The sequence below is a fragment of the Myotis davidii genome, unplaced genomic scaffold (genome assembly GCF_000327345.1).
Source record: "Myotis davidii unplaced genomic scaffold, ASM32734v1 scaffold1577, whole genome shotgun sequence".
In the NCBI taxonomy this organism is placed as follows: Eukaryota; Metazoa; Chordata; class Mammalia; order Chiroptera; family Vespertilionidae; genus Myotis; species Myotis davidii.
In genome coordinates, this window is record NW_006288857.1 from 432,260 (window position 1) to 452,947 (window position 20,688).

Sequence of the window (20,688 nt, forward strand, 5' to 3'; positions counted from 1 at the left end):
GGGGAGGAGGGTAGGGTAGGGAGCAGCCAGAGGCCCAGGAATTTGGTGGGGAGCCAGAGCAGCTTTGGTTTGTTCAGAGAGGCTGGACTTGGTCAGAAGCAAGGAGTATGTCATGTCAGTATGTTGGGAACCTACTCTGTGTAGGCTCTGGGCTGCACCTCTAACCAGATAGGCAAGGAGCTTGTAATTTAGTAGGGAAGACAGTCCATTAATAAGCAAACAGGGTCTCCTCCAGTAGTGCTAAGAAGGATGTAAAACAGGGTAACGGGCAATGAGAAAGAGGAACATGGGGTGGGGCGAGTATGGCCTGGAGGGCATTGTGGGGAAGGCCACAGGGGTGAGATATGAGCGAAGCCTCGAATGGGAGGAAGAGCAGGAGGAGCACGTGCAGAGGCCTGAGCCTGCTGTGTTGAAGAGCAAAAAGCAGCCGCTGTGGACTGGAGGTGAGTCGGTGAGGGGAAAGGCCATGAGGGGAGGCCAGTGGGCAGATGGGTTTCAGATCATGTAGAGTCTCTTGGCTGTGAAAGGGTTTGGTCCTAGGTGCAGTGGGAAGCCACCAATGGATTTTAAGCAGCACCCCCCCCCTTTGGATTGGGGGTTATGAGTGGCCAGAGGGAAGCCAGCGAGGCTGATGCTGTTGTCAGGAGAAAGACCGGTGGTCTGGGCCTCGGGGTGGAGGTGGAGAGAAGTGGGCAGATCGCAGGAGTGCCTTGGAAGCAGAGCCGTTGCCCTTGCCACGGGAGGAGATGTGGAGCATGCGGGAAAGAAGCAGGCGGCCCAGGGTTTGGCCTGAGGCCAGGTCTCAGGAGTGGGTGAGGAGGCTGGTGAGCGAGCCAGGGATGGAACAGAAAGGAGCCGGAGCCCTGCAGGCCTTGGGAAGTGGGCTCCTGAGCGCCTGGCCTGGGGACCCCTGCGTCCTTTGGACCCCTTCTCTGAAATGCCACTGCCTCCTGCTTTCTGAAATGGGGACTTGGGCCCCCAGTAGGGCCTTGCCAGGACACAGCTTCCCTGGGTGCATAAAATAATTGGCTTCCTGTATTAGCTGTGATTATTCTAGACAATTCACATGTTAGTCATAAAAGTGGCACAAGAAAGGGGGAAATACTCCTTACTCTCAACAACTAGGGATTCCCAAGGGTATTCTCCGAATCCAGCCGTGTTCTGGGCCCTGCCACACGCCGCTGCGTCTGAATTCTCCTTGGGGCTGTGCCACTCCGCTTCCAAGTCATACTGTGGCGGTGCCATCTTTCCCTCGCCCTGGGCTAGTTGTTGGCCTGTGCCATCTCTCTCTCCTCTTGGTTTAGCTTTTGGGTCTGTCCTCTCTCTGTCATCACATTGTCTTTGAGGCCTGACCCTGCATTTCATTCTGGGCCTACGAGCTCTCTCCTTGACCTTGGTTTTGTTTCCAGCCTGTGCCACCTCTCTCTGTCTGTGGTTACCTTTGGATCTGTGCCTCTCTCGCCACCTGGGCTCTGCTGGGGCCTGTATTACCTCATGTGCTGTCAGTCTCAGCTCCTGTGGGCTGAGTGCATATCACCCCTGGGCCAGAGGTCCAGGACCTTGACTCTTTTTTTTAAATTTTTAATATATTTTTATTGATTTTTTTATAGAGAAGAAGGGAGAGGAATAGAGAGTTGAGAGAAACATCGACCAGCTGCCTCCTGTACACCCCCTACTGGGGATGTGCCCGCAACCAAGGTACATGCCCTTGACCAGAATCAAACCTGGAACCTTTCAGTCCACAGGCCAATGCTCTATCCACTGAGCCAAACCGGTTAGGGCCAGGACCTTGACTCTTATTTCAGCCCCAGAGGGAGGTCTCTGCTTAGAGTCATTATGCCTGGAAGGGACATCCTGGGTGCTGGGTCCTAGCCCTCACCCCCATTTTACAGAGGCCCATAGATGTGGAAGCCCCTGCCTGAAGTCACCCAGCGCTCAGGGCAGAGCTGGGGATCCCTGCTCCGCACCTGGTCCTTCCCAGCCCCCTTGGGCTATCGTATGCACACATGTGAGGGCCATGTGTGCAAGTGTGGGCGCTATGCCTCTGGCAATGCCTGCTCTCCCGTGTGTCTCCACTCCTCCCCACACTTGTGTACGGGGCGTGCATCTATCTGCCTGCGTCTTTGTGGGCGGTGCGTCACTGGTCAGCCTGTGTGGATGTGGCGTGCTGAGCTCACAGTGGTGGTGGTGCAGATGTGACTGTGCACAATGCTCACATGTGCAGGGTGTGTGTGTGTGTGTGTGTGTGTGTGTGTGTGTGTGTGTGTGTCTGGCGGGTGAGGGGAGGGTATGAGAAGTGCCAGGTTTTTTCCCAGCTGTGTCTGCCCACAGTTAAAGGTCAGCTAATGTCCACTTCGGCCAGAGCGAGATGGCCCTTTTGGAGCAGGGATTCCAGGTGTGCCAGCCCCAACCTTCTTTTTGTCTCACCTAGCCCCACCCCCACCCTTCCCCATGTCAGACCTGGACCCCAGCTCCACTCCCCCGAAGTCAGGATCTCAGTTGAGCTGGGCACTGAACCTGCTGCTAGTGTCCACCAGGGGCAGGGGAGTAGAGGCCATAGCTCTTGCCTCTATTCGCTAGTGCCTTTGCCCCTCTGAGACTCAGTTTCCCCATCCACAGAACAGGCTAGTAGTGGCCCTGAGGGAGCTGGTGGGAGGAGTACATGGGTGATCTCTATGCAGTGCTGTCTGGCATGGAGCCTGGCACAGAGGAAGCGTGTGACAGATGTTGCCTGTTGAACTAAGACAGAAGCCAAGGCCCCCAGAGGGTCCTGAGTGGGTCAGCGTGCAGGCATCTCAACACCAATCCCGGGTTCTCTCCAGGACCCCAGAGTGGGGCGTGAGGGTCAGTGGCAGGTTTTATAAAGCAGCACGTTAGTGATGAACTTGATGGGGGTGGGAAGGACTGAAAGAGGCAGGGCAGCTGGGCAGGAAACAGGCCACAGGAGCTTCTTCCAGCAGATGTGAGGTGACGGGGTCCAGGCTCCTGCCCCTCCTGTCCTCGCTCCTGGCCTCATTCGGCTTCTGATATTCTCTCTTAGTTGCTCTCCGTGCGTTTCTCCCTGACTGACTGCCTGTCTGTCTCCCTGCCCACCCCTCTGCCCGCCCTGCTTCCCCTCAGCAGAAGGCAGACCTGGCTGTGGCTGCATTCACCATCACAGCCGAGCGGGAAAAGGTCATCGACTTCTCCAAACCCTTCATGACCCTGGGGATCAGCATCCTCTACCGAGTGCACATGGTACGGTTCCCGTGGAGACATGGGGGCTGGAGGCAGGGGCCGGACCCGGGCAGGGCCAGTTGGTCTCATGGGCCGCTGGTGGTGGGGAGCAGGGGCTGGCATTCAGCTCAGGTCAGGGTGGCTCGGGGTCTCACTCCCTCTCCCCACAGGGGCGCAAGCCTGGCTACTTCTCCTTCCTGGACCCCTTCTCCCCTGCTGTGTGGCTCTTCATGCTTCTTGCCTACCTGGCCGTCAGTTGCATCCTGTTCCTGGCTGCCAGGTGAGCCCACGGCTTGCTGCCTGGGAAGAGAGGGTAGGGAGGAGGCCTGAGCTGGGTCCCACGATGACCTGCACATTCTGTCCTCTGTCTGCACATCCTCGGCCTCTGCCCGGGGCCTTGGATTCCCTGCACTCTCCTTCTCCCATCCTGGCCCTGTCTCTGCATTTCACCCTATGGCTCTGACTTGCTCTATGGCCCTCTCTCTGGGCTGCTCCCCTTCCCATTCTTTCTGTCTTTCTCTGTTTCTCTGTGTGTGTCTCTCTCTGTCTCTTTCTGCCTCTTCTCTGCGTCTCTCCATCTCGGTGTGTGTCTCTCTGCCTCTCTCTCTCTCTCTCTCTCTCTCTCAATGTGTTTCTCTTCCCACCTCTTCTCGTGTGTGTCTCTCTCTGTTCATATCTTGGTCCCTTTACCCTCCGTTTCCTGTCTCTCCCACATCTCTCCTGATCACGCTGCTCTGTCTCGTTCCTGTTTCTCTCCACCCCCCCTTGACCCTCTTCATATGTCCCCACCATGTCTCTCTTTCTGCAGGCTGAGCCCCTATGAGTGGTATAACCCACACCCATGCCTGCGGGCGCGCCCCCACATCCTAGAGAACCAGTACACGCTGGGCAACAGCCTCTGGTTCCCCGTCGGGGGCTTCATGCAGCAGGGCTCGGAGATCATGCCCCGGGCGCTGTCTACTCGCTGCGTCAGTGGAGTCTGGTGAGAGGCTTTCTGTCTGCCGCCTGGGACTGGGAGGGGTCACTCTGAGGCCTGGTTGGATCCCTGGTCCCCACTGCCAGCTGTGTGCCAGGGAATGGGGTGGGGAGAGCTGAGTCCCCGCTCTGCCACTCACTAACTGTGTGACCTTGGATAGGCCATATTTCCTCTGCATGCCTCAGTCTCCTCATCTGGGAAATGGGGATAAGAACACCCATGGCTCAGGGTGTAAGGATTCAGTGAGGCTATTACAGAAAAGTGCTTCTGCTGACATGAGGGGTCACGATCAGAGTGGGACCAGTGCTGTCGCTGTCTCAAACGTTGCTCTGGGGCTCACAGAGACAGAATCCTTGAGCCAGGACATCCTTCACTATCCTGAGGCCAAGGCCCAGACAGGGACACCTGGTCCCTCAAGTCCTACGGGGACCCGGCAGCTTGGACAAGCTCTGAGAAGCTACGTGTCAGAGAGCAGACACCAACTTATGGTCTGGCCCACAGTTTACATTTTTAAAAAATTAGTTGGCAACATGTAAACATTGGGCAAACTCACTCACAAATCCAGATTTCTCTTCTAGAAAATTCAGCTCTGGTGGTGCTCAGCTGGCATCTCCACCTGGCGTTGCTGTCTGTTCCTTCGGCCTCATCCCCTCTCCCCCTCCAGTCACGTCTGGCCTGGCCTCCATAAGCACTCGAGTTTGCTCCCCGTCTTCCAAGTAGCACCTGGACTTGGTTGCAGATCATATAACTCTCCTCACCTCCCTTCCCTCATTAGACCCACAGAAACCCGAGGAGAATGCTTAGGGAAGAGCATGTTCTCCTGGCTTGTTAGAAGGCAGACCCGGAGAGAAGGAGTGATTTACTACAGAGCATGCATTCGGCTAGAGGCAGGGCTGGCAGGGCCAAGCTGGCCCCAGTGCCACTCACACCAGCCAGCCCCAGCCCTGCTCTCTAGGCCCCTGGTGACTCCTCCAGGGCCGTCCCAGGCACCAGGCCTTCTCAGGGAGCACCCCTTCCTCGCCTCCTCTCGGTCAGAATTCCTGCACAAACAGGCACTCGGTCAGGCACTCGGGTGAAGAATCAGCCCTCGAGAGGCAGAGGAGCCGAGAATAAACAAGTGAACAGATACATAAACACAGGGACGTCATATTTCATGCCAAGCATATGTGCCAAAGATATTGTCTAATTCCCAACTTGTTTAATTCAAGACTAACCGTAATGGCAGCAGGTGTTTCTCTCTCCCAACTAAGAGGGACTAACTACCAGGTGGCCTTGTTTGCCATTCACTTGGTCCACTGGATTCGGAACTTTTGAGTACTGATGGCTTTTTCCCAGCCTGTTGGGATTTGCTTCATTTCAAGTCTTCAATCTGTTTTCTAGTGCTCCTGCAAAAATCACAAATTTAATGGCTTAAAGCAACATAAGGTTCTGGAGGTCAGCAGTTTGAAATGGATCTCACTGACTAAAATCAAGGTGTCTGCAGGCCGATTCTTCGCAGCGGTTCTCAACCTGTGGGTCGAGAACAATGAAAATACATCCTGCATATCAGATATTTACATTACGATTCATAACAGTAGCAAAATTGCAGTTATGAAGTAGCAACGAAAATAATTTTATGGTTGGGGGTCACCACAACATGAGGAACTGTATTAAAGGGTCGCAGCATTAGGAAGGTTGAGAACCATTGTGGGCTCCGGGGAGAGCCCATCTCCTTGCCTTTTCTAGCATTTAGGAGCCACCTGCATGCTTTGGCCCATGACCCCTGCCTCCATCTTCAAAGCCAGAGCAAACATCTTCAAGTCTCTCTTTTTGTCTCTGACCTCCTCCTGCTGCTGAGAAGGACACCGATTTCACTGGGCCCACCCGGCCAATCCGGGGTTCTGTCCCCATCTCAAGACCCTTAATTTCATCATCTGCAAAGAGCCATTTACACTGTGAGGGAACATACAAGATCCAAGGATTGGGGTGTAGACATCTTGCGAGGGGAGCTTCCTTCTGCCTACAGTGCACCCCAAGTGGAAGTCATTAGTACTTTCAGTGTAATGACATATGAGATGCACATACACTGGTAGTGAGGAACCAAACCCGACGCAGGGAGAGAGCAGTAGAGAACGGGGTGCTTGGGGAGGCCCCTCTGAGGAGGTGGCAGGCTGCGTCCTAAAGGCTGAAACAGGCATCCGTGCCACGGAGAGGGAGGTGCACTCCAGACAGGCCTGGGGAGGCACGTGTGTGAGGAGGTGGCTGGGAATCAGGGACCTCCTCTTTGCAGGCCATTTTGGCTTCCCCAGCTGGGCAGTCCCTGCCCCTGCCCATGGCTGTCACCAGGAAACCCCCAGTCACACCCTCCCTCCCTGGAGCCCTTGACCTGGCTCACTCTCATTTCACCCTGAGTCTTCCCACACATTGGCTCGTTCAAAAGATGTTTCCACAGGTGGTTATTATCTTCAAAAGTGACCCTGGCCCGACGGTTGGGCAGGTCAGGGCCAGTGGTGGGGTGGTGGGTGCAGGTGCCAGTACCCTGTCAGACTTGGCTGCCACCTCAACAGCAGCAACCGGGCCAGGACCCGCTGCCGGGGCTCCTCGTCACCAGTGTCCAGTGGGTCCACAGCCACCTACAGCCACACCAAGGGCTGGTCAGTGTTCGGCACAGCTCTGCTGTGGAAGTCAGTTTCTGAGCTGACTCAGTGGTCAGGCTCTCCCGCGGTCACTCCAGGACATGAGTCCTTGGACCTTCCTCTTTCCTACTTTCTCATCAGTTCACCTAGGCAGGCTCCCAGGCGTGTCTTTGGCTGCTCCTTTGCCACTGTCCTCAGCTCCTCCTCAGGTCCAGTTGTCCTTTCCTCACGCCCTCTTGGCAAGAAGCCCCCAAACCTCAGATCTAGCCAGTATCTGGATCTCCACTGGGGTCACACGGGACCCCTTTATTGATAAGCCCAATACCCCCTGTTCCCACCTTCCTCCTAGAAACCCTTTGCTGAATCCTCCCAGTTTCCACCTGCATCTTTGGATCCTGTTTCATTTCACCCTTGCATCTCATGGCTTTCCTCCCTCCACATCAGTGACGCCCTGTTTACAACAAATGTTCTGTGACATCCCCTTTTCCACCCCGATGAATTTCAAGGATAATCTATCTACCTATACAAACAAAGCAATAAAACGCCCTAATTATAATACAGAAGGAGAAAAAGGGAAGTGATTTATGATAAAACAGCTGGCTAGTGAAGCATAATAGCTGGGTGGGGCGATGCTAGAAGACTGGCTGCAACGGTTAGGTGCCTGCGTGTAATGCGAATGTGTAGTCACAGGAAGTGAGGCCGTTTAATAGAATTATTTCAACACCTGAGACGACACTGAAATAGTCGGTGAATGAGTGCGTTTGTACGAATATAAAGGTGAAGGTGGCGGTTTATGGATGCAGCTGGTTCTAGTGTCTTGGTGTGACTCAGGTACCACGAGCAGGGCTGTGCTGTCAGAGATGCAGTTTCCCAAAATGGTGAGCATCTCTTGGCAAAGTTTCAAACAAAACAGCACCGAGTTCTTCCTCAATCTAAGTAATAGGTGCATTTCTAGAAATTTCAGTTTTATCCTAGCCCCATGGTCGGCAAACCGCGGCTCGGGAGCCACATGCGGCTCTTTGGCCCCTTGAGTGTGGCTCTTCCACAAAATACCATGTGCAGGCGCGCATGTACAGTGCGATTGAAACTTCGTGGCTCATGTGCAGAAGTTGGTATTTTGTGGAAGAGCCACACTCAAGGGACCGAAGAGCCGCGTGTGGCTCGCGAGGCGCAGTTTGCCAACCACTGCCCTAGCCAGTTTGGCTCAGTGGATAGAGTGTAGCCCACAAACTGTATGGTCCTGGCTTCGATTCCGGTCAAGGGCATGTGCCTCGCTTGGGGCTCATGTGGGAGGCAACCAGTCGATGTTTCTCTCTCTGTCCCTCCCCTTCCTTTCCACCCTCAAAAAAATCAATGGAAAAATATCCTTGAGTGAGGATTTTTTTAATTTAGAAATTTTAGTTTCTATTGTAACCATGTAAAAATACTTTGGTTTTTATGTACCAAGGAGATAGGCTCAGATAATCACGGTCCGGATTTTCCCTGTTGTGGAGACTGGGCTGCATTGTCAGACACCTGTTCTCGGCCACTGACACCAGGGGCCCCCTCCGTCATTTCGACCATCAGAGTGCTCCACACCTAAACAGGCAGCTTCTGGGGGGGCCCACTGCCCTGTGCTTCTGGGGTCATATTACCCACCCTGCCTGGGTGCCCGATGGCCTCCTTAAAACTCAACTTGTCCAAAACGGAGCTCACATCCTTACTCTGAAATCAAACTCCCCATTGGCTCCCCTGCTCTGTCATGGTGAGTGGCCCCTTCTTCTCACCCACCACCGTCAGCCACACTGTATTTTTAGGGTCTAGGTCAGTGATGGCGAACCTTTTGAGCTCGGCGTGTCAGCATTTTGAAAAGCCCTCACTTAACTCTGGTGCCATGTCACATATAGAAATTTTTCGATATTTGCAACCATAGTAAAACAAAGACTTCTATTTTTGATATTTATTTTATATATTTAAATGCCATTTAACAAAGAAAAATCAACCAAAAAAATGAGTTCGCGTGTCACCTCTGACACACGTGTCATAGGTTCGCCATCACTAGTCTAGGTGGTCCTGGTGTCTGCCAGGCACTAAATCATTTTGTCTTATGTGAATGACAACATTGCCCGGTGTGGTGGGTTCGGAGAGACTTGGTTCCCAGAGAGGAGGTATCAGGCTGGGTCTGTGTGTGTTGGGTTTTGGTTTTGCTTTGCAGGAGGCTGTATTATTCCTCTCTTCTCCTCCTCTCCACCCCACCCCAGCGCCTTGCACAGTGCTGTGCATGTGTGCTCAGCAAAGGGCAGCTGCTGTTTTCATTACTTTTTTTTAAAAGAATAGTTTATTGATTTTTAGAGAGAGGAAGGGAGAGGGAGAAACATGATGCGAGAGCGCAACATCAATTTGCTGCCTTCTACAGGGGTGGGGGCATCGAGCCCACAACCAGGGCATGTGCCCTGACCTGGAATCAACCTAGGGCCAGGGCTGTTTTCAATATTACCTGCTGGAGAAGGTGTGGCCTGGAAGGTCCTCTCAGAGCTGTACCATCTGCAGGAAGCCTGGCCTCTCTCCCAGGTGGTAGGACAGAGAGGGCCAGGTAAGAAAGACTGACTGCCCTTGGGCCCCGGGGGCACTTACACAGATGTAACTCTCACCAGCCCTGTGAGGAGGGGCCCACAATTATACTTACCTCACTGGTGATCCCAGGTCATGCAGCTAGGCAGTGATAGAGCCAGCTTTGGGGATTTTCCAGAGACCTATTAGTGATTTCTCATTTAGTTCCATTGTGGTCAGAGAATATTCTCTGTAGGATTTTAATCCTTTGAAATTTATTGAGACTTGTTTTGTGGCTCTGAATACGTTCTTTCCTGATAGCTATTCTGTGTGCACTTGCATAGAAGGTAAATGGCCATCAGGGCCAGTAGGCTGATAGCATTATTCAAGTCGTCTGCATCCTTGCTGATTTTCTGCCTACTTGTTCTAGCAATTATTGAGAGAGGGGTGTTGAAATCTCCACCTGTAATTGTGGAGAAATTGTATCTATTTTTCCTTTTAGTTGCATCAGTTTTTGCCTCATGAATTTTGAAGCTCTATAAGTAGATGTGTCAGTGTTTAGCATTGTTATGTCTTCTTGATGAATTGATCTCTTTCTCATTATAATGTCCCTGTTTATTCCTGGTAACAGTCCTTGTTCTGAAGTTACCTTTAATATTGATATAGCTGTGCTTTCTTATGCTTAGTGTTTGCAGAGTATATCTTTCCCCCATCCTGTCACTTCCAACCTCCTTCTGTATTATATTTAGGCCTTGAAGCAGGGATTGGCAAACTTTTTCTTTATCAGGCCAGATAGTAAATATTCTAGGCTTTGCTGGCCATGCAGTCTCTGTCGTAACTACTCAACTCTGATTGCAGTGTGAAAGCAGCCTTAGACAACACACAAATGAGTGAGTGTGGCTGTGTTCCAATAAATCTTTATTTATGGACACTGACACTACAATTTGGATTTTATGTCATGTGTCATGATATATGACCCTTCTTTTTGCTTTCTTTTAAATTATTTAAAAATGTGAAAACTATTCTTAGCCTGTGTACCAAAACAGATGGCAAGCCAGATTTGGCCTGTGGGCCATAGCTTGCCAACCCCTGATTGAGACCTTTCTGGTAATTGTTGGTATGGTCAGGTTTAAATCTGCCAGCTTACTGTTTTTCTTCTATTTGTCCCATCTGTTCTTTGTTCCCAATTCTCTCTTTTTCCTCCCTGCTTTTGGGTTTATTGAGATTTTTAAAATTCTGCTTTATGCCTGCTCTTGACTTACTATACTTCTTTGTTTTATTTTTTTTTATATGCATCTTTTATTACTACAAAGTACTATCAGGTAACATTATACCACTTCACAGAAGATGTCAGACCCTTACAACAATGTGCTTCCACAGCTCCCTCTCGTCCTCTGAGCTACTGTTGTTATGTTTTTACTTCTGCTTATTTTGCGAACCCCACAGTACATTCGCTGTGTGTGTGTTTACTTTAACCGTAAATGTCTTTTAGAGAAATTTTAAAAATGAGGAATATGTCTTTTATATTTACCCACACATCTACCGTTTCTGATGCTCTTCATGCCTTTATGTACTTCCGAATTTCCATCTAGTATTTTCCTTTTACCTGAAGAACTTCCTTTGGCATTTCTTAAAGTGCAGGTCTGCTAGCAATTAGTTCTCCAAGCTTTTGTTTGCACGAAAGGTCTTTTTTCTGAACGTGGAATTCTGGGTTGGCAGGTTGCTTTTTCCTTTCAGCATGTTGTTGCATTGCCTTCTGGCTTGCACACTTCCTGACAAGAAGCCTGTCGCTCTTATCTTTGATTCTCTGTGTGTAATATATTTCCCCACTCGTGGCTGCTTTTCAGATTTTCTCTTTATCACTGGTTTTCAGCAATTGGTTATAATGTGCCTTGATGTGTTTTATGTGTACGTCTGTTTATTCTACTAGGATTTATTGAGCTTCTTGAATCTGTACCTTTGTTTTTATCAAATTAAAAAAAAAAATTTGGCCATTACTTCTTCAAATATATATTTTCCTGTTATTCCTTGTCTCTCCTCTTTCTGGGACTCCAGCCACACATGTAAGATCACTTGATATTATGCCTCAGGCCACTCAGGCTCCGTGCTCAGGGTCAGTCATTTTTTCCTTTCTGTGCTTCGTTTTGGTAGAGCCTTTCACTTTCTCCCAATTCCCTGTTCCGTTCTACTGCAGCGTCTGATCTGTGTGATCCCTTGCAGTAAAATTTCCCCCTTCGGTGTCGTCTATTTCGTTTCTAGACGTTCCTCTCACTTCTGTCTTCTATCTTCCACCTGCCTCTGCGTTATGCTCACGTTTGTATTTATATCCTTGAGCATTCTGATCATGTTTATAACAGCTGTTTAATGTCCTTGTCCTCTCTGTCAACTCTGGGTTTTTTCAATTGAGTGATTTGACTCTTGGTTACAGTTTCCTTTGCTTTTGTATATCTGGTAATTTTTTTAAAGCGTCACCCAAGGATATGTTTATTGACTTTAGAGAGAGAGGAAGGAAGGGGGAGAGAGAGAGAGAGAGAGAGAGAGAGAGAGAGAGAGAGAGAGACATTGATATGAGAGAGAAACATCAATCGGTTGCCCCCATACGCACCCCGACCAAGGAGCAAACCTGTAACCTTTTGGTGCATGAGATGACGCTCCAGCTGAGCGACCCAGCCACGGCTATTTGGTAATTTTTTTATTGGATGACAAACGTTGTGAATTTCACACTGTTTACATTGTTGAAAGTACGCTTCAAACAAGTCTTAGACTTTTTCTGGCAGGCAGTTAAGCTACTTCTAGATTATTTTTATCCTTTCCAGGCCTGTTCTTTTGGTGCAGGTTTAGCATGGCCTCTATTCTAGGACTAAGCTGACTCTATTTCTAATGTGTTGTCCTTTGGGGTCTCTTCTGAATGTCTCATGAATCCAGTGAGATCTCTCGACTCTGGCTGGAGGGAGCTCAAAAGATTTGCAGCCCTGAGAATTGTTCTCTCTTTGAGAGTTGTTCTGTCTGGAATTTCACCCTGTGCGAACAGACTGATATTCAGCCAAAGACTCAAGGGGACCCCGTGAGACTTCTGGGGCCCTCTCTGTGCAGCTCTCCCCTTAGGCACTCTATCCCGCAAATCCCAGCCGTCTTGAATTCTGATCTCCATCTCCACAATTCAGCGAGACTGCCAGACTGGGCTTTCCTTCCTGCCTGGCACTGCAGTCTGTGATTAAATCCACCCGCAGCCTTGGCAATGCCAAGGCTCGCTTCATTAATTTATTTCCCCTCAGGGATCACAGTCCTGTGATGCCTGTTGTCCTATGTATTTAATTGTTTTTCTATATTCTGTCTCTGTCTAGTTTTCTAGTTTTTCTTGGTGGGAGAATACTCCCAGACCACCTTATTCTCCTGTATCTGGAAGTGGAAGTCTCTAGAAGCGATATTTAAACCCAGAGAGTCTGGCTCCAGAATCTAGGCCTCCAGTCTCCCACTAATCAGCAGTCACTGAGCCTTCTAGCTGTCAGGTCCTTGAGGGGCACCACCAATGGGCCCATGGCTACGGGCAGGGTGGCAGGGTGACTCCAGCTTGTAGCTCACCCCTCCCACCCCTCAGGTGGGCCTTCACCTTGATCATCATCTCCTCCTACACCGCCAACCTGGCCGCCTTCCTCACCGTGCAGCGCATGGAGGTGCCTGTGGAGTCGGCTGACGACCTGGCAGACCAGACCAACATTGAGTATGGCACCATCCACGCTGGCTCCACCATGACCTTCTTCCAGGTGGGCCCCCGAAGCTGTCTGGGCTTGGTGTCGGGGTCCCCACCATGCATAGCAGCTCAGAGTGGGGCTGGGCGGGACCTCCTGGGTCAGAGGACCTGAATGTCCTGAAAGTCCGGGAGGCCAGGGAACAGAGGACACGCTCGTGCTCTCGTGAGGAGTCTGCTGTCTGGATGGGGAAACTGGACTTTCACCCACGGAATAGGGGAAAGGAAGCAGGTGCGGGATCCAGTGCCACATCAGTGCCGGACAGGCCAATGGGGTCCTGGAGGCTGCGACGGTCAGGCCTGGCAAGATGGGGCAGCGGAGAAGAGGGAAGGCCCTTCAAGGGGAAGGGAGCTTGTCCAGTGCGTCTTGGGTGGTGGGAAGAAATCAAAAGGAAAGCAAGCCTGGTGAGGAGGTTTGGGTGAGAGACTGCAGAGGCCTTGAATGCCAGAGTAGGGCTGAGATTGGACCCTGTGAGTGGGGATGTGGGAACGGTTGAGGGGTAACCCCTTTAAAAGCTGGACATTCCCTCTGGGGCAGTTGGGAGTAGACAAGTGGGCTGGAGTTGGGCAGTGGCCGCTGGCTGAAGGGGTAAGCAGCTGAGAAGGAGGGGGTGAGTTCCCAGGTTTCTCAGATGGGTGGCGGGACCAGCTCCCCCAGGTGGGAGGCCATTGGAATAAGGTTGGAAGGTTGCCGAGCCACGGGGCAGGGTCTGTGGGGTACCAAGGAAGAGCAGAGTCTGAACCTCAGATCAAAGAGGGAGATGTGGGTGCAGGAGGGCGGGCGTCAGGTGGTCGGGGCAGGAGTAGTCATTCCCAAAAGGTCCATAGGAAGTAAGCTGTCCTATTCAGCATGGACTCAGGTCTTCCTGAACCAGACTGGACCCCCGGTAGAGTTGAGGGTTGAGCATCTACTCCCGGGTTCTATGAGTAAGGCCTGGGAGCACTGGGAAGCCAGGGCTGGTGTTGAAACCTAGACCGTGACCCCTTCTTTCCAAGTCTTTGGTCCTTGGGGTCTCACTGGCTGGGGGGTGTGGGGTGTCTTGGACCGCACCTTGAGCAGTCTGTCCAACTGGTTTCTCCTCTGTCTTCCTCTGCTCTCCTCGCTCTCTCTTGGGTTGAGAGAGACTTGCTGGAGGGCAGGGGACAGGGTTCAGGGGAAGGGCAGTGGGTGGAAAGCCCCTCATCTCTCCCCCTTGTGCCATTCTGTCCAGAATTCACGGTACCAGACGTACCAGCGCATGTGGAACTACATGCAGTCGAAGCAGCCCAGCGTGTTTGTCAAGAGCACAGAGGAGGGCATCGCCCGCGTCCTCAACTCTCGCTATGCCTTCCTGCTCGAGTCCACCATGAACGAGTACCACCGGCGCCTCAACTGCAACCTCACCCAGATCGGGGGCCTGCTTGACACCAAGGGCTACGGCATCGGCATGCCGCTGGGTATGTGGTGGCAGGACTGGGGGCTTGGCAAGCAGGCCGCGGGGCTTCCTGGCTGTAGGGCCTTGGGCAGGTGATGTCACCTTCCTGAGCCTCTGCGCCCTCAACCTGTGAAAACGGGCCTCGGAGCAATCTGTTCCAGCCCCGCAGGGCTGCTGGGAGTGCAGGAGACTGTGCAGGTCAGCACACGGCAGGAGGCTGGCGCCTTCTCACATGGCTCCAGGGCCCCTCGAGGGTGAGGACCTGGTTTCATTACTTCAGATTCTCTGCACCAAACCCACAGCCTGGCTCAGAATAGGTGCTCAGAAAATGGCTGACGGATACTGCTGGCTCGGTGGAGAGGCGGAGGGAGGATAGAAGAATGGGTGGATCGGCCAGCAAGACTTAGACATGCTTTTCCAGGGCTCACCACCAATATTGCCACCAAATTTGGGCATTTTAGCTTTTAAACCTCTTCATATGCTGATGACTGCTGCGATAGTCACATATTACTGTTTAACACGTTACCCCAAATCTTAGCTGCTTCGCAACAGCGTTGGTACTGTGCCAGGCAAGCAGTGTGGCCTGGTGCTTTGTGGGGACAGGCTCTGGAGTCACTGACCTGGATTCAAATGCCTGCTCCCTCTGCCCCCCAACTCAGCTTCAGTGTCACCTGCCCTGGGGCTGGTAATACCTGCCTCACAGGATCACTGTGAGGCGTGAATACAATTCTATAAACCAAGGTTCTGGCAAATAGTAGGTGCCTGATAAATGCTAAGCAGCCCATTCGCCCATATCCAGAGTTCCTGGCACTGGTCGATGCTCAAGACGTATTGCAGTGAATGAAGAAATGAGCACAGGAGAGGGTAGGCGTGGGATGGTTGGAGGAGACAGGTGGTCCAGGGTTGGGCCATGCAGAGGAGAGGTGTGGCTGGGGGTCTTTTGCCTGGCCGTGTGCAGGCGTGTGCTGGATGCTGGATGCTGGATGCTGGAACAACATAGCGGGGAGCTGGCAAGCTCCGCCCTCCTGTCCTCTGCTAGGGGCACAGACAGCAAACCGACAGTGAACACAGCTTTATAATGTGATGTCAGGTGGTGACAACTGCTCTAAAGTAAATTAAGGGGAAGAACTGATGGAGTGGAGCGCTTTGTGTCATTGTAAATAAAGTCCGTTAGAGAAGACCCCCTGAGGAGGCACCACATGAGCAGAGCCCTCAGTGAACTGAGAGAAGGAACATCCCAGGCAGAGGGAAAGCTCCCTAGTGATGGGTGGGTGAGGGGGGCCTCCTGGAGGACTAGCCAGGAGGCCAGTGTGGCTAGAGCTGAGAGCCGTGGGGGCGGGGGAGCCCCAGTGGCCTGGCCAGCGGCTAGACCAGCAGTTCTCAACCTGTGGGTCGCGACCCCTTTGGTGGTCGAACGACTCTTTCACAGGGGTCACCTAAGACCATCCTGCATATCAGATGTTTACATTACAATTCATAACAGTAGCAACATTACAGTGATGAAGTAGCAACGAAAATAATTTTATGGTTGGGTCACAACATGAGGAACTGTATTTACAGGGCCAGCAGGTTGAGAACCACTGGGCTAGACCGTGTAGGCCAGGAGAGGACTTTGTCCTCACAGCACCAGGAAGCCACTGGAGAGTTTTAAGTATGAGGGAGGCATGGTCACTGTTTCTGAAATTGTTTCTCTGGCTGCTGTGTGAAGAAGAGCCTGGCTGGGGATGAGAGGGGGCTGCAGGGAGGGACCACGGCCAATCTGACCTGGGGTGCAGTGGGCGTGGCCAGGCATGGTTGCAGGGGAGCAGTGGTCAGACTCAAAGGTGTACAGGGCACACCCTGGGGACATGGTGGAGACAGGGAGCAGCGGGGGACTGGTGGCAGCGCTCGGGCCCCATGGCCGCTCGTTCCATGTGCCGCCCAGGCTCGCCGTTCCGGGACGAGATCACACTGGCCATCCTGCAGCTCCAAGAGAACAACCGGCTGGAGATCCTGAAGCGCAAGTGGTGGGAGGGGAGCCGGTGTCCCAAGGAGGAGGACCGCCGTGCTAAAGGTCAGCCACCTGCATGCGTGCCCCCTGGGAGCCCCTTCACAGCCCCGTGCCTGCACAGTTCAACCCCTGGCTCTCCCCCGACCCCCAGGTCTGGGCATGGAGAACATCGGCGGCATTTTTGTTGTGCTGATCTGTGGCCTCATCATTGCTGTCTTCGTGGCCGTCATGGAGTTTATATGGTCCACGCGGAGGTCAGCAGAGTCCGAAGAGGTGAGGAGGTTGGCAGAGGGTGTGGGGTTGCAGTGGCGTCCAGGTCGGAGGGGCATGAAGACTGTAGCACTGGGAGCCACACTGGAGGGAAACAGGCCGCGAGGAGGGGCCGGGGAGCCAGGGAGGTGAGGGGGTCTGGGAGAGTTCAGGGGTAGAGGAGGTTGAGAAGAGGAGAGAGCAGTTTGGGGGGAGAATCCACAGGCATGAGGAGGGCAGAGGCAGCGACGAGGATGCCGATGCCGGGGAAAGGAGTGGGAAGGGGCACAGCCGGGGAGAGGATGTGGGGAGAGGCAGAGGTAGTAAAGCAAGAAGAAACGGGGGGAGAGGTGAGGAGAATGCAGCTGCACGAGCCTGGATTGCTGACGGGTCTCCCACTGTGTCCGGCCTCGGGTGCTGCCAGCCCACTCCTCCATCGCCAGACTGTTCCCGCCCCTGCCCTCCCAGCCTGTTCGGACCTTCCCTCTCCCTGCCAGCCAGCCCTCCCGCCATCCTCACTGTTGGCTGATGACTTTGCTTCTACTCTCCTGAACACATGCAGAGACCCCTTCCACATCTAGCTGCCGCCTATTTCTCCACGGCCCTGGGAGTTACTCCAGGCTCCTAGCTAAGGCCCCATCTGGCCCCATTTCCTCCCCTCTCGTCTTCCCCGGGACACCCCCCAGCAGTTCTCTCCTTGCCTCGGCATCATCAGTTCTCTTTATTGGATCAAGGCCGGCAGCATACAAATGTGCTGTCATTTCTCCCATCTTCAAAAAACCCTCTCAAGCCCACTTCCCTTCCCAGCCACCAGCCACGCTCCTCTTCCCTGACAGCCTTGAGACTTGTGTCTCCCTGCTGTTCCCAATTCCTCTCCTCCCATTCACTCTCGGACACACTCTAGTCCAGCTGCTGCCCCCACCTCTCTGCTGAAGCCACTCTTGTCACCAGCAGCCTCCACGGCTGAAATCCAGTGCCGGAAGCTCAGGCCTCATCACACGTGAGGTAGCGATAGGCTTCAGCCCGGCCCATCATTCTGTCCTCAAAACCCACTCTTCCCCACCCACCTCGCTTTCCTCTACCTCCCTGGCCACTGCTTTGTGGGAATTCTTGTGCGCGGGCCTGGGATTGCCTCTCTCCTTGGTGATCCCATCAACCTCATGGTAAGACCTTCCATTCTGTGGACTCCTGTGTTAGTTATCTATTGCCATGTGACAAATTGTCCCCAAATTCAGCAGCTTAAAACAGCAAACATATCAATTCAGTTTCTGTGGGTCCGGAAGTGGGAGCAGCTTAGCTGGGCCATTCTGGCCGCACAGGGTCTCTGCTGAGGTCATGGACACGATGTCGGCTGAATGCTCTGCTGGGCGGGAGGAGCCACTTCTGGGATGGCTCTGCCTCAAAATGTCCCTGTAGCTTTAAAAAAAATTTTAAAATTGATTTCAGAGAGGGCACATACCTCAATTGCAGCTTCTCCCCGACCAGGGCCCTGAGAAACATCGATGATGAGAGAGAATCATTGATTGGCTGCCTCCTGCATGCCCCCTACTGGGGATGGAGCCAGAAACCCTGGGCATGTGCTCTAACCAGAAATCGAATCATGACCTGGCTCATAGGTCGACTCAACACTGAGTCACACCAGCCGGGCATGCATGGCTGTACTTGTGGATTTTAATTTATGGAGGTGATTGAGTGAAGACACAGAGAATCCGATGCCATTGAAGGAATATTTTTATTACATTTTCCAAGAGAAGGGGCCCCACCGTGCCACACAGGACCACATGGGGAAGCACAAGGTTTGTGCAGAAGCAGAAGGAGGTGGCGGGGGTGGGGTGTCATGGGACTAGGCCAGAGCCTTTACTGGGGTTTCTGAAGGAAGACAAGGCAGGGCAACAGCTTAGAACTGGCTGGTTTGGATAATGTCAGCCGGCTCTGGGCTAGAGGAGTGGTCTCCAGTTGTCTGGTGCGTGCTCCCAGGTGAGTTAGGACAGCTTGATGTGTGAGAGGTACATGAAGGGTGTGGGTGGGGGTGTGGACTTGGGATTGGCTGGTTGGCATGTGGAAGGTGGGCCGGTAGCCCTTTGCTATCTACCTCTAAGAATTGGCTCCCTCTGAGAAGGGCAGTCTCTCCCTGGTCAGCAAGATTTTAAAGATATCAAAACATCCTAAGATACAGAAAATAAAGAGCACGACTAGCACACACATGCACATGGCAGCTGGCAGGAGGCCCCAGTTCCTCGCAGAGGGGCCGCCACAGGGCTGTGTGTGTCCACGGCGTGGCAGCCGACTTTCCTGAGTGAGTGATCCACAAGCCGGCAGAAGCCAGCATGTCAGCTGACCTAGCATGTTCTGTTGGTCATACAGCAACCTGGACGCAAAGGCAGAGGGGCTGACACAAGGGTGGGAACACCAGGGGATGGGATCTTGGGGGCTGCCTACCTTAGCCTCCAAATGTGTATCTCACAGGGACCTCTCCCTGAACCCAGGGTTTGTACTCGACATCTCCACGTGGATGTCTAACGGACACGTAACGCAGGTGTCCAACATGGAGTCCCTGCCCACCCACCAGGCAACACCGTCATTCTGGTTGCTCAGGTCAAAATACGTGGCATTACCCTCCACTCCTTCCTCTCTTTCCCACCCTCTATCTGATCTCTTGGCAAGTCCTGTTGGCTCCACCTTCAAAATACTATACCCAATATCCAACCCTTTCTCGCCTCCACAGCGGCCTCGGTGCCTCCCTGCTCTTGCCCTTGGCCTCCCTACAGTCTAGTCCCGTGGTTGGCAAACCACGGCTCGCGAGCCACGTACGGCTCTTTGGCCCCTTGAGTGTGGCTCTTCCCCAAAATACCACGTGCGGGTGCGCACATACAGTGCGATTGAAACTTCGTGGCCCATGCGCAGAAGTCGGTATTTTGTGGAAGAGCCACACTCAAGGGGCCAAAGAGCCACATGAGAGCCGCGGTTTGCCGAGCTGCAGTTTGCCGACCACTGGTCTAGTCTCAACACCCATGATCCTGTGAGAGCACAGCATCCCCCCTGGCAAGCTCTCCACTGACTCCCATCCAACTCAGAGTAAAAGCCAAATCCTTAGTGTCCTCTGGCCTCCCATGAGCTGGCCCCATTGCTCCTCTCACCTCCTCTACCTCTCTCCCCCTTGCACACCCCATTCTCATGGTTCCTGAACATCCGCCACTCTCACCTCCGCACCTTTGTCCTGCTGAGCGGCTGCTGCCTGCTCTCCCTCCGGGCTCCAGGGCACACCTCTTCTCTATGAGTTTTCCCTACCTGCCCCTTGTTGAAATTCAGCCTCACTCCCCACCCACACGCCCCACCACTTTTGCGGACTTTTTCTTCAAAGCACTCATCATCGGCTCGCATACCACCTGCGTTTGCATCTTTCTTTTTTTCCTTTTTTTTTTTTTTTTTTGCATCCGCACACTGGAATTTAACCTCCACAAGGGCAGGGACTGCTGTCTGGTTCTCTGCTGTATCCATGGCCCAGAACTGCCTGGCACACAGTAGGTGCTCAACATATATGCCTAGCAGTAATGATAGGAGATGGAAGGACTAGAGGCAGAAAATTTAAAGTGAAAAGACAAGAGAGAGAAAGTGAAGGGCAGATTCAGGAAGAAGCCCACGTAAGAACGGAGAGGGGAGAGAAAAGTGGAGAGACTGGAGCAGAGAGCTGGAGAGGTGAGAGGAAGGAACCAGGAGGGAAGGGAAAGGAGACGAAAGGCCTGGGGGTGGGGCGGGGAGAAAGAGGCGAGGAAAGCCGGTGGGGTGTGGAGAGGAGAGGAGGGGGTGTGGAGAGAAGCTGGGGTGGCGGGGAGGGAAGAGACCGACGCAGAGCCTGGCGAATGGGTGGTGGCGAGGAGAGCGAGGGCCGGTGACCCCCTCGCTGCCCGCAGGTGTCGGTGTGCCAGGAGATGCTGCAGGAGCTGCGGCCC

General features: G+C 53.0%; 1 protein-coding gene across 1 annotated transcript in view; it reads left to right on the forward strand.

The window, feature by feature from the left end:
• GRIK5 (glutamate ionotropic receptor kainate type subunit 5) overlaps window positions 1-18,183 on the forward strand; it is a 50,773-nt gene extending 32,590 nt beyond the window's left edge. Inside the window, 9 exon segments of the mRNA XM_015562199.1 lie at window positions 3,124-3,237; window positions 3,387-3,496; window positions 4,025-4,198; window positions 12,935-13,100; window positions 14,296-14,521; window positions 16,424-16,552; window positions 16,641-16,762; window positions 17,371-17,538; window positions 17,541-18,183. Of these exon segments, the coding sequence (XP_015417685.1) occupies window positions 3,124-3,237; window positions 3,387-3,496; window positions 4,025-4,198; window positions 12,935-13,100; window positions 14,296-14,521; window positions 16,424-16,552; window positions 16,641-16,762; window positions 17,371-17,538; window positions 17,541-17,642 (1,311 nt within the window). The 3' untranslated portion in view covers window positions 17,643-18,183.
• Window positions 18,184-20,688: the final 2,505 nt, after the last annotated feature.